At 40.0% G+C, this 14,185-nt stretch overlaps 1 protein-coding gene across 1 annotated transcript in view; it reads right to left on the bottom strand.

The window, feature by feature from the left end:
* The window catches only part of LOC111579182 (cadherin-12-like), a 119,374-nt gene that overhangs the window by 31,456 nt on the left and 73,733 nt on the right, over nucleotides 1–14,185 (bottom strand). The window contains exons 4-6 of the mRNA XM_023286353.3: nucleotides 13,015–13,134; nucleotides 10,621–10,788; nucleotides 8,096–8,283 (exon numbers count right to left, since the gene is read on the bottom strand). Coding sequence (XP_023142121.2) covers nucleotides 8,096–8,283; nucleotides 10,621–10,788; nucleotides 13,015–13,134 — 476 coding nt within the window. The remainder of the gene's footprint in view (nucleotides 1–8,095; nucleotides 8,284–10,620; nucleotides 10,789–13,014; nucleotides 13,135–14,185) is intronic.

Raw genomic sequence — 14,185 nt, 5'->3', positions numbered from 1 at the left:
ATCACGCAGGATCTCTCCATGTGTGTTCTCCAAATACATACATACGTAGCGGTGCTTGAAAGCAGCTGTCTCCTTCCACATGCTCTGGATGCACATGTGTCTGCACGTTTCCCTGGGAATTCATTGGTGGATTTACCTATTGTCTCCCATAATCTTATGTTTTGCAGATGGGATGTTGCAAACCCCCTCCATGCCTCTGTGCCTCCTTTTTTTCCCTCCTTTCGCTCAGACTGGGAAACAGATGATCATCCTTTGAACCCATTACTCAGCCTGATCCTCTTATCATAACCTACCTTCCTGAGTCTCTAATTTGGGGTCTGCCAGAACTCTGCTCAGTGCACAATGTAGCTTTCGTCTCTGTCCTGCCGTGTTTTTTTTTTTTCTTTTCCCGATGCGAGGGAGGGAAGTCAAAAGAGAAAGGATGCGACAGAGAGGGAGAGAGGTTGTCTGTGCACATTTGCACACCTGTCTCTGGGGGATATTCTACCAATCTGAAATAAGACAAGCCTGTGGGCGGGTCAGTATTCTGGGAACACAGCGAACAACTCATAAAGGCTTCATCGGCTGGCTACCTTTTTCCTCCCCACACCTTTCCAAGACACGGCTCATTCTTTCTCCTCTCTCTCGCTGCTAATATCACAACCCCACATGGGCAGAAGCACATGTCGTTTGGTAAATTACACCACCATAGACGGTGGGGGTCAGTTAAATTCAGCTCAGAATATCCTCCTCCCCCCCTTCCCCAAATCAGCAATGGCTGTGTGTGGTAGCCTGCTCGCTGATGGGAATTCAGCACAATGCCTCTTTGTTGTGGCAGCATATCAAACATAGGAGGTAAAACAATTGGAGAAAGATGCATCCTCACCATCCATCAAGGGTATACATGATGTAAACAAATAACTGTCTTCATTTACATCAGAATTGCTTGCTGTCTCATTCTGTTATTCCATTACTGCCAATGAGAAGGTCACTATACAATGATGTATGGCTGCTTTCAGCATATATATATATATGTGTACAATTCACACGCCGGCGTTTGTGCATGCGGCAGGCTGAGGGAGCTCTTACACTAAGCAGGGAATCAATTACTCACTCAGCTGCATATTTTGGGGGGGATCAAAGGATCGCACACCTTTGTGTACTTGTGCACCGGGGCATGTACTAAAAATGTACCAGTTAACGAATACCTCAGTCTGAAGCATCAGGAAAAACAAATGCTGGATTTGCATTCCCCCAAAGAAGCATTTTAGACACTTACATCAGAAAATTCCCCCGAAAGGCACGAAAACAGATGGAATTTGGCTACACAGGGTTGTTTTTTTATTCTGTTTTATTACTTTTGCAATCAGATGAAATATATGTGTGACAAAAACAGACACAACTCCTTAAAAAGTATTTTGGAGGAGAAGAAGGCAGGATTTAATGAGAACGCCTCTGCTTTGATGTTTCAGAGGTGAATTTACATGTAAAGCTGCAATAATACGGAGGTAAAAGGTGTTTTTATGGAGGACGTTTGAGGATAGTGAGACTTTTATGTTTGAACATGCAACATAAAAGCCAGATTTTTCTCACCTTGTGTATTGCTTTAATAGTGATTAAGCAAAATAGAATGATAATATATAAAGGTTTGCTGTTGCAAATGTATTATTAGGGTGCAGCCTATCTGTTACCTTTCCTTTGCATGTGTAATTTCAATAGAAGCAGGATCACATTTTTGAAAACAGACTTCAGATTTCATTGCAGAAAATCAAAGCATCTTTCTGACATTTACGTTTTTCTCCTTTTTTCATGTTGCAGACACATTTTTTTTGTGGCTTTAAGCAAACTTAGCACTCCGCTGCAGTTCTGTTTTTTTTCTTCTTGCTCTTGAATCTCAATACCACCGACAACAAATGGCATTTAAACTCACCACGGGGGTCTGCTGCATCCTGCCAAAATGGAAGCGCAGAACAGAATGTGAAGGTATCAACATGCAAGGGGCTCGAGTGCAACACAATGGCAAGTCGAAAGCTTTTATTTGGGGCCTGTGTGTGCAAGAAATTCCACATGTGTGCATCTGTGAGTGTGGGTAAGACATTGTGCGCTTCTTAACTGTTACGTGACACATTCAGAGATGCTGAGCCAAACATTTGCCAGCTGTTGCAGTGATGCTGACGCGATGGTGGAAAAAAGTTTTCAGACACCTCATGCATTTGTGAAATATTGCATTAAGACTCAACCTTAGGTCTTCAAGTGCAATTTCTTTGAGTGCAGTCACAGCCAAAATACTAAACAAATCCTAAAAAAGCCATTAAATACTTAAAATTGATTGGTTCCATGAGAAATTTTGAGTATTGGGTCATTTTGATACCAGTGATCCACTAATGAAGGTGGTGCTTTTTATTAAAAGACACAACTTTTTGTTGCTGTGCTTTGTGTCTATATAAAGTCAGCACATTTGAAAGTTCTTCAGAGACAAAAATGACTAAAACAAGGAAGCTAATGCAGGAAACACACCTGAAGATACAGATTCTCAGCCAGGAAGAGTACAGCTGCTGCCAGATAGCCAGGAAGTGCAGATGCAGTCCTTCAGCTGTTGGATTCACTCTGAAGAAATACAGATCAACCAACAGCTTGGAAGACAAAGCAAGATCTGGGCGTCCAAGGGTTTCTTCAGCAAGAAATAACTGCATTATGATCTGCAAGTGCAGGGAAACCGCTGAATGACATCACAGGAGCTTCAACAGCAGTGGTCAAACCAAACTGGTGTCCAGTGTTCCACCTGCACTGTACATGTCCGACTTTTAGATCACGGCTGAAGGTCCTACTAGGCTGTCAAGAAGCCCCTGATCAATAAGAGACAGAGGTTAGTCCACAAGCACACAAGAACTGGACAGCCAGGAACTGGAAGAAGATTCTGTGGTCAGATGAGTCCAGTTTCCAGGTTTATCTTCCTGCTGCTAATGTGAGTGTATGCAGAAGGCCAGGCAAAGCATCATCTCCAGCATGGACAGTACCTACTGACAAGCATGGTGGAGGCAGTATCATGGTTTGGGGATGCATGAGTGCTGCTGGTGTCGGTCATCTCACATTGAACTCTGCCAAGTATTGTGCCATTCTCCAAACCCACATGGTCCCTTCTGCACATACACTGTTCTGTCGAGGTCAAAACTTGATGTTTCTACCAGATAATGCCTCTTGAACACATCCAGGACCAGTAGAACTTCACTCCAGGAACATTGTATCCCAGGACATGAGCCTCACTGAAAATCTGTGGTGGATTATCAAAAGGTCTGTTTCAAAGCGTAAACCAAAGAATTTAGAAGAATTAAAAGCAATAATTCAAGAAGAATGGGACAAGATTAGCCCTCAACAGTGTGAAAGGCTCATAAGGAACATGGCAGCCAGGATTAGAGCTCTACTGCAGCTAATGGCAGGACTACTAAATGTTAATTTGATGATGTGATGGTTTTTTTATTTTTTGTTCAGTTTTGAACACACTCTCTGTTATCTGTTGACTTTGATACTGATAATGTAGAGAACTGAAATAGTGAAACTATCAAGAATTTAGTTTTGTTAGTCTTTCTTGTAAACAATGAACACAAAAAATATCATTTGTATTTGTTTATATCTATCTAATGTAGCCACACCTTTTGAAACCTTTTGGTTTTTCCACATGTAGCATTCACTCTGGAATAGTTATGAACAGACACCTGCCCGTCACAATCAGTCACAATCAGTTGCAGTCAGTCACTTCCATATTATTGGACCTTCTCGCAGTCACTCTCAACACCTCAGCCAATCACCTCTCACACCTGGAATCCACCCCTGTTCCTTTGTTTGAAGCCCATCAGCTTCATTCAGTCACACACAGTCACTGAACAGCAGGATCACCCCACAGCACTCATCTCTGGAAGCCATTCACTTTTTACAAGCCTGGAAACCTGGAAATCACTGCATCAAAGAGGACGCCTTCAACTGCTTTTGGATTTCTGGATGCCACCCACCTGAACCCACATTGTGCTGAACATTGAATATTGGTTAGGCTTGAACTGATGGCGAGCTACCCTGGACCTCACTGGAAAACCGTCTGACACGTTTCACCCCTTCACCCACCCCACTCATTGGCAGGTCTAAAGCCCCACAGCTTCATCCCTTCCAGAATGGTGTGGTAGGATTGGTTGGACTTTGTTGGACTTTGTAGGAATTTGTTGGAACTGTTTTATGAATCAGCTTATCGTTCACTTCAACCAGGAATTGTCAGTGGACTATTGATAATTGAACTAAGCACATAGTCACTTTATATTGTTGGAAGTGAAGCTGCTTATTCTTAATTGGATTGATTGAAGGACAGGTGAAGGTGGATTTTTTTGATTTTCTGATTCTGATTTTCTGTTGTTGTTTTGTATTATTATTTTGATCATTGTTTTTGCCTTGATATATTCAAGTATTTTCTGTTGATTATTTTTAATACATTACCGGTAAACTAATTTTTGTGTTTTGTCTTCATTAATTTTCACACAGCTCCCAGAGCCGAACCTTATCACAGCCTAGCCCATAGCCCAACTAACGGTAGTCTATTTCCATTTGCAAGTGCTACACACAGATAATTCATGATAATATTTGAGATTGTGTAGATTTTAACTTTTTTTCCACCACTGTATTTTAATAGAACACTGGCGAGGAAGCCTTTCTGCCTCAGCTCCAAATGGCATCGGGAGGTAACAGTTTGCAAACTGTTGACAACAACATACTGAGCCGTTTTGTTTGCTAGGCTGGCTGCCCTGTAACGCTTCATGCCGTCACGCTCTGGACAGATTGGAGGCGGCAAACAAACTCCAACGCCCAGATTCCTCTTTGCAAATGTAAGCAAGGAGTCACTCAAATTGTGATTTCACTTCTGCATGATTTTCCGTTTTTTTGTTGATGCTTCCCATCATTTTTAAAGTAGGTATACCTTTTAAAAGTTAATGAAACTATACTGAGACTCTTTCTGCCCATGCAGCACTCATAAATGCACATTACCCACCTACTGTCACTGAGTTTAATGCCGTCCAAAGAGAAATAATAATAATATCACGCTCATGCTTTCTGCAGTCTAAAGCCCGTGGGTAGAAGGATGATATTATTTCTATTTAGTGTGTTTGGACATGATGGATCTCCTAGTCTTTAGCCGGGCATCCCCTAAGGAGAGGGTCACCACAGCGAGGGAAGACTTTTAATGAGGAGATTTTTTGACTTGATAAACCAAAAAAGCAACATGGAAGCAAGACATTAAGACCGATGACGGGGTTCACTTACTTTTCGCTCTGTTACTCAATGTCCTTTTAGTTTAAAACCGATTATTAATGGGACTGTTGTGGCATATCTGAAAATGGAATGAAATGTCCGTCATTTGGTAATTCACTGTCAGGGTTCCAGGGACAAAAGCTCAGGATCAGAACGAATGAGCTGAAGAACTTCTGAATTTTTTAATATATAGGCAAACGTAGTAATTGATTGCATAATAAGTCTTAGCTGTTTGGCAGATTAGTGCTCATTGAACTGGCTGGATGACTCCATTTCTGCCTCTAATTTTAGTCCATGGCCGTAATGTCCTTTTTTTTTTTTCTTTTTCTTCTTCACCTCTGGCACTTGTGGGTCTCCTCTCTGAAAATGAGATGTTAGATCTCAAAGGGTTTATCCTAGGACCAATAAATTTCTCTAATATTTCTGGCACCATTGGCTCCCTATGAACACAGTACGTGCTAAAAAAGTATCATTAAATGAGATGCTTTTTGCTCTCCGGTTCAGAGAAAGTACAACCAAAAGAGCGAGACCTCTTGCTGTGGGTTTCCGTGCACTGTATGTATTAATCCGTTTAGAAAAAAAAAAAGAAGAACATATGGCATGGTAAATGAGCCCTGACAAGCTGAGTGAATGCTTTATATAGCCCAGACGCTCAGAGAGAGTTATGTCATTGCTCCGAGCTGTGCTTTAAGGCATTGGACGGTAAGGGACTCAAAGAGGGAGCAACATCACACAACTGAGAGATCAGACCTCAAGAGGAGCTACTTTATTGTCCCTTTTGCTAATTAAATATGTTAAATTCATTGCAGTATTTTCATTTGAAATGCAAATGCAGTGTATAGAAATAATAGGTAGCAGGTAACACAGGTAACTTGCAGACACACTGAAATCGAAGCTTCTTGGTGTAAATATAACCAACCAAATGGCAGAGTGGTTGGAAGTTAAGGTTGCACACACTGTCCTACTTCTTCCTCCACCTCCTCCGAGTGACTGGGGTGAGGTTTCTATCTTACTATGTATGCATAGTTGCAAGGTGTTTCCATTCCGTTGTGTCACATCTCACCTCTCCCCGCTTCTTCCCCCAGTCACATGCGAAACCTATTCTATTTTTAAAAACGATCCCCAGCAAGAGCAAGCAAGCCGGCTGGTGGTTCCAACAGTCGGGGTTCTGTTGTTCCGCTGATCTGTTGCAAACACTGGAGTGTTGAACAGGCTTTAGACAGCCCCTGTGACGTGAGTTCAAATGCAGTGTTCAACCAGCAACAGCGCTTTCGAAGCGTCGCATCGTCCTGAGTCACGATTCTGTGCTGTACCTCACTAAAATACTCCCAACACATTCCTGTGTAGAAGGCCACTGGCATGCACGCCGTTCCATCAATATAAAGTTATATAAGAAAAATAATAGCATGGAATCAATTCTCAGTGACTTCACCGGGACCAGGCTTATATTTCCCAGACGTATTTCCATTTGAGTCAAATACAAACTTGCAGCATTGTATACATTTCCACAGCGCTAATTGCGTCGGGATAACAAGAGAATCTGCTTTCCAGTCTGCTGCTCTGGCTTGCTCCTCTCTGAGTGAACTCCAGCTTTCATCAAACAATTAATTCCAGTCTTCTCCTCTTTCTGTTCATTGATGTTGAGCTACCACGGCTGCAACACTTCCAGCAGAGTTTTTAAAAAACTATTTTGATTTAATAGAAACTCATAAAAGTTTCAGTGTAAATGCACATTTACAAAATGATATCCCACTCATTTCTTTGCTTTGTTATTATTATTATTATTATTATTATTATTATTATTATTATTATTATTATTATTATTATTATTATTATTATACTTAGTTCTATAATTTTTCTTTCATGTTTTTTCTTATAACTATTTTTCCATATATTATTGGTATTATTATTATTATGTATTTTTTATTATTAATTTACTTAGTTCTTTTTTCTTAAATTCTCCTTTTTTCTAATGATAATGATGATGATGATAATGACAATGATTAAAATTATTTTTATGCTTAATTATATTTTTTCTTAAATCCTCCTTTTTCAAATTACTTTTATTCTGCATATTTTTATTTTTTTGTTATTATTATTATTATTATTAGTAGTAGTAGTAGTAGTTATATTTTTTCTGATATCCTCCTTTTTCTAATTGATTTTATTATGTATATTTTATTTATTATTATTGATATTATTAGTCGGAGTAGGAGCAGTAGTGGTAGTAGTAGTACCTCTATTTTATTATTATTATTATTATTATTATTATTATTTATTTTTATTATTTTGCTTAGTTGTACTTTTTCTTAAATTCTCTTTTTTCTAAGTGATTTTATTCTGCATATTTTATTTATTATTATTATTATTATTATTATTATTATTATTATTATTATTATTATTATTATTATTATTATTATTATTATTATTATTATTATCATTAGTAGTAGTAGTAGTATTTCTATATAATGCTTCTTCTTATTATATTTTTTATTTTTTAATGCATTTTTTATTATTATTTTGCTTAGTTATATTCTTTATTAATTCCTCATTTTTTGTAATTGCTTTTATTCTGCATATTTTATTAGTATTAATATTATTATTATTATTACTACTACTGCTACCACTGGTAATAGTAGTATTTTCTTTCTCGTTATTATGACTTACTTATTCATCTATTTTTACACATATATGCATACATACACATATATGGTATCTATCTATATATTGTAAGTACCTGGCTGAGAATGTTGATGTGAACCAAGAAAAAAAAAGTTTTATTAGAAGCTAGTTTTTATTTGTTTGTGATATTTCTGAGGCTTCATACCCTTTTGAGAATAAGGATCCCCTCTTGGTTGTGCTCGTTGGTGGTGATATCGAACATGGCGCCTCCGTCACCTGGTACGATGGTGTACTCCACCTCGGCGTTTTTCCCGATGTCCAGATCGTGCGCTTTGATTCTCCCAACAGCAGATCCCACCGCCGACGATTCAGGAACTCTCAGGTGGAAGAAACCTGTCAACAAACAGAACATCAGACGGGACTGCGGCTCTGTTCAGACGGAAACACTGAGCTCCTCACATCCTTCTGTCCTTTATGTATTCACTCGAGGACGTCTTATGCGCCCACAGGCAGAGCAGCTGATATTCTGTGTGTGAAGTCAGGCCTGTAGCTATAGGCATGACATTATTCAATTCTGACGCGTTTGGACATCAAGGCTGCTCAGCTCCTTGTAATTGGCTTGGCTCAACCTGTAAGACCGACAAGCGCTTCGGGCTTTGATACCACCCAGAAGAAGAAATCTGCAAACAAACAAACAAATAAGCAAAGAGCGGATTGCTTGATTACCACTTACACCTGACAGTGGATGGAAATTAATCGTTTTGTGTGCCTCCCTTCACTCTCGGAGATGATTATTAGTTCAGGCATTAGTTTCTGCTTGTGACGGGCGAAATGAAAACTTTAAAAATCTGGCACCTTCACCTGGCGACATCGTAGAGGTGATGTGGGCAATTTAGCTGCACCGTAACGTAATTACACCATCCGCATCCGTTGTCAGTTGAAGAAATCAACGTGACATTCATTTTGAACATTAACTCCAAAGCTGCTGCTGCTGCGTCAAAAGGCGACACAATGTTTATTTGTGGCTTGTCAACGAGATTGAATGAGTGAAATCCTCTGAGTGCTTTTGTTCACAGTGTCCAACATGAGACCCATCATTCACCACTTTGATCCCAACACATTCCTCCATTTAATCAAACACGTTTCATACATAGTTTGCTACCGAAACAAAAAATAAATTTGATTTATTTGCTTGTTTTCTTGATTTAGGAACCTAAACTTGAACCTGAGCTGGAGACTGGATGCATTGAAAAAGGCACGCTGTACAGAAAATGAATGCATGAGTTTGAAAAAAGAAGTACGCTTATTTACAAGGGCAATTTACTAAACCGATCAGTGCAATATTTCAGTTTAAGCTACTCCAGGAGATGCTTTTCCTGCTGCAGTGTGCATATGTTACCGCACTCTGTTTCATTTCCTATTCCTCTATTTTACGGTGAATCACAGTTTTCTTTCCCCCTCGGTGTTGATTCAAGGATTGAGAGAGGAAATCCGAGGCCTATGGATGGATCCGGGTGCTATAATTTCAATAAATAATCAAATACTTTCAAGGGCATGCATTCATTTTAAACATCTTTCTAGGTTCGAGTCCTTTCAAGGGTAGGAAAAAGGTCTTTTTTTTTTCTCCTTTTTGTTAGCTCCAGTGCCAAAAAACCAAGAGGGGTTGCAGGTTATTAGAAGCCAACAGACAGCTGTTGTATGGAGCTGCCTGCAGGGTTAACAAGCTTCTAGGAGGATGCAGCCAATCCAGATGCAGGTACTTTACAAGGCTATTAGTAATGACATCTGCAGGCTTTCCATCACATCAGTTCAGGGAGGATTGACAGATCATAAACACATCATGTATGAAAACAAGGCTTCGAGGAAAAGGATTTATGCAGCGGTATCATAATGTAAATGGAATCACCTGATGACTTTTTTTGCACGTTTTTCTTTTAAACCTGTAAGCCCCGAGTAGATGGAAAAGAGGGGAGGACAAAAAGAGGATTTAGGACAGGGCAGAGGAGGCACCATACTTGGCTGGAAGCTCTGTGCTGTGACAGCATTATGGAAATATCATCTTTTCCTCGTAGCCAAAGGAGCTTGACCGTCTGGCTCAGTGTATTTACATTCAGGGGAGACCTCCTGGTGTCACCTCAAAATATCCAAAGAGGGCTGCATCACTACAAGAACACCACTTTTGCTTTCCTGTCATACACGGCGCAGAATGCATTCTGGAACACAGATTAATATTTATGCTTAGTATATGCAGAAAAGCTTTCACAGATCAATGATTTTTTGCGTCGGACTGGCGTCTTACGTGGCCTGGCGAGCGGCACAATCGAATTAATCTGGTTTAGTGAGCTTATATATGAATACAGTGTTTAAACACAGTGATTCAATTCCAGCATGAGGCACCAACATGCACAAATCCGATCTAAATATAGAAAGGTTGCCCCCATGAGTGAAATAACAACAACTGTGGTTTTATTTGCCAGGAGTAGTAGCTGCTGTAGACGCAATCATGCTAAATAAACAGGCCATTGCTTACGACGGCGCATAATGACAAATAATGAAAAGCAATTACAAAGACTAGATATGATGAATACCCCCTGCCCCTGTCGTAATTGTGTGGTGTTTATTTCATTATCAAAAAATACACGCGTAAGGTCATCTGCATCATTATTGTTCGGCAGGAAGAAGAAAAAGCACTGTTAAACCGCCGTTATAGTGTGTTTTTCTGCAACTCACTTTTGGAGAAGCGGGGCGGGTTGTCGTTGACGTCGCTGAGGCTGATGTTGACGGTGGTGGTCCCGGCCAGGCCTCCCAGCTGGCCCCCCATGTCCTTGGCCTGGATTAATACCTGGTACTGTTCCTTCACCTCTCTGTCCATGTTGGGCAAGGCTGTCTTTATAACCCCTTGGAGAGATTGATGAGAAATACAGATAATGAAGAAGAGAACAATGCAAAAAAAACACAAGAGCAGATGGTGAGAGGTAGAAAACAGACCAAAAAAAAGCCCAGAAAATTCCCAGAAATATGTTTCTTGCCAGATTCACTCCAAAATGCACGCTGTATTTTCGACTGCACATGGTCCTCCTTGGCCAAGGCTGAAATAGAGGTCATCCCACAAACTGGAAACACTTGACATTCAATAGGGAGCTCTGGTGAAGCCATATAATGATTCACTTGAGGATCAGAGACCCTGAGATCAGAGAGCGTTTGTACTGCAGATTAATAGCCAGGTCACTGCGAGGTTGGCAGGCTAAAAAGAAGCAGGCGGACCCACCTATGCTTCACTTTCCCCTCCTTCTTTTATTCCGTTTAATACGCAGAGGAGGTCCCATTATGGACGTATAAATCCAAAATCAAACGAGTTGATTATTTTCGCGTCTTCTGTCAAATTGAAATGTTTCTCTCTCTGCTGATTTATTTACGTTCCTGTTGTCAGCCTCCCCTTCGCTCACCTTTTACCTCCCAGTGTTTGTTCCCCTTGTTTATGTGCGTTTGGAGATAGCTGCAGACCCAGCAGGGCAAACATTTACTTTAACAGTTTGATTTTTTCAGGGTTTTTTTCCTCACTAGCATCAGTTTGAAATACAGTCACAGTACGTGCTCTGTAAAGCTTCTGGGATGAGCAGCATAATCAGCAACAGATTCCACCGTATCTGGCTGTGTGATATGTATGAACCTATTTTCATATGCTTTGAACTGTCCCAGATAGTCAGCCAACAGCAGCTCACTACCGGCAAACACTGGCGGTGTGAAGGTATTTCAGATTTAGAGCAGTCGACTTGCCATACCCCTCCCTCCTGCTGCCACTCCACTACCTTTTTAGTGCCGTTCTTCCTGCTATGACACCATCAACCACCTACAACAGCAAATATAAATAAAGACGGAAACTCTGGTCATACTTTGACAGTAAAATTTCCATGTGTTATTCATCCTTTAGTGATCTCAAATGAAGACACCATTGTGGGCATCCATGAAGCAAAGATTTACCAAATAACGGTTATTTTCTGGCTTTGTAACTCCTAAAAGAGATATCCCCAACGGTTCCTACTACAGCAGATAGAAATAAAGATAGAAACTGTCTTAATATTTTGGCAACAAACATCCTCGTGTTATTTGTCTTTTAGTGATCTGAACTGACAACACCATTGTGGGGCTCCTTGGTATCCATGAAGCAAAGATTTACCCCATAACTGTTATTTTCTGGCTTTTGTAACATTCAAAAATTCGTCCCCAATGGTTCCTACTACAGCAGATACAAATAAAGATGGAAACTCTGGTAATATTTCGACAATAAAATGTCCTTCTGCTATTTGTGTGTCAGTGATATGAATTGAAGACACCATTGTTTGAATCCATGAAGCAGAGAGTTTCCAAGTAACTGTCATTTTTGTCTTTTTTAACCTCTAAAACAGATATTTTCAATGGCCCCTAGTACAGCAAATAGAAATAAAGATGGAAACTGTTAATATTTCAACACTAAAATGTCCTTGTGCTGTCTGACTTTTGCTGATCTCAATTGAAGACATTAAAATTACAGCAAATGTCCTTTTGCACACCATTGTGGGCATCCGTGATGCAAAGATTTACCAAATAACTCTCATTTTCAGGATTTACATGTCATTTTATTCAATCCTGGCATTCCACCAAGCACAGATTTGGCTTTTTTAACCCTTAAAGCACACGTTCCCAACGGTCAACATCATACTATACTGCCTATCGATGACGGACAATGCTACATACTAGCACTATTTGATTTAAGTGCAGTGTTTCATGCAGTTGACCCCATCATTTCGTACCTGTCAAATAAACAATTCAGTCCCAACAGGAGAACACGTGTCCTGTTGTGGCACGCTGATTTGTGCGGAGCCTTGGGGGTCAGTTCTGAGGTCTATTTTATTCTTCTGATATATGCTCGCACTGGTCCACATGACGCTGTGCATACTGATGAGAAGACACTCAATCATTTCATTCAGGAGTACTGACCTAGATAATTTTTATTTCACTGCAAGATTGCCTCACTGCTGCTGGGAAAGGCACACATAAAAACGGAGCTGCTTGTTTTCCGATTGCTAAAAATTAAAGATGTTTACTCTCTGGATCTGACCTCAGAGAGCTAGATTAATACTTTACCTGTTTTGGGATCCACAGAGAAGTACGGTTGGCCATGCAGGATGCTGTATACGACTCTGGCACTGTTTCCATACGTCGGGTCGTCTGCATCCGTGGCTGTTACTTGCGTCACGTACGTCCCTGCGGAAAAGAGTGGGAAGACAAATTGACTTCAACTTAATCGGTTTCCTCGTGAGACCGAAATCCAAACTCTTTGAAGTTCATCAGTTTACTAAACGATCTCATCTGACACTAATGAATGGTGAATCACAACCGAGAGTGAGCCACACAGCTACTGATGAACAAAGACCCTGATAGAGTGCAGAGAGGAGGCATGAAGATGAGGCTTTTGTTTTCCTGCAGACATCATCTTGATGCACCTGGAGATGTGATCGTTGATGTTCCCTCGGGTGTTTCAGGTTCAGTAGTTTGTAGGTTTGAAACAGAAAAAAATGGAAAAAATGTGCCAGTTTTCTTGTTAGTTTTTGTTGTGGTTCGTGTGTGTGTGTGTGTGTGTGTGTGTGTGTGTGTGTTGTTTGGTTTTGGTTTGGTTTTAAATGGGTCTGCTTCCAGTTTTCACTGTTGCTGGTTTAAAATGGAAAGAAAAAAATGGTAGCATTTTAAGGTTTTTTTGTTTGGTTTTGGTTAAAATGGAAATATGAAAAGTGGGCCCATTTACAGTTTTCTCTGTCATAGGTTTAAAATTGAAAAAACTTCCCGGTTCCAGTGCCCAGTGTTTTTTTTTTTTTTGTTTGTTTGTTTGTTTTTTGTTGTTGCTGTTAGTTTGATACAGAAAATCAACAGCAACAAAAAATGGGCCAATTTTCTGTGTTTATTTACATTTTTGGTTAAAAATGGAGTGACCAAAAATGGGTCACTTTCTTCTACTTCTTTCTTTCATTTTATGTTGTTGGTTTAAAATGTAAAATGACCATTTTGGTTTTGTTTTAAACAGAAATGTGATACATGGGCCTATATTTCATTTTCTCTGTTGTTGCTTTAAAATGAAAAGATCAAAAACTATCCTATTCAAAGTTTGTCCTTTGTTTTTGTTGACTTGTGTCCAGGTAGCCACCCACGACTGAAACCCACCCTCTTCTGAAGTTCATCAGTCTAGCAAACGATGTCACCTGACACTAATGAACGCTGAATCACGACTGAGAGAGCTGCACAGCTAATACTGAACCGTCAA

Source organism: Amphiprion ocellaris, chromosome 22, assembly GCF_022539595.1.
Source record: "Amphiprion ocellaris isolate individual 3 ecotype Okinawa chromosome 22, ASM2253959v1, whole genome shotgun sequence".
Lineage (NCBI taxonomy): Eukaryota > Metazoa > Chordata > Actinopteri > Pomacentridae > Amphiprion > Amphiprion ocellaris.
This window is presented reverse-complemented; position numbering and strand designations above follow the sequence as displayed.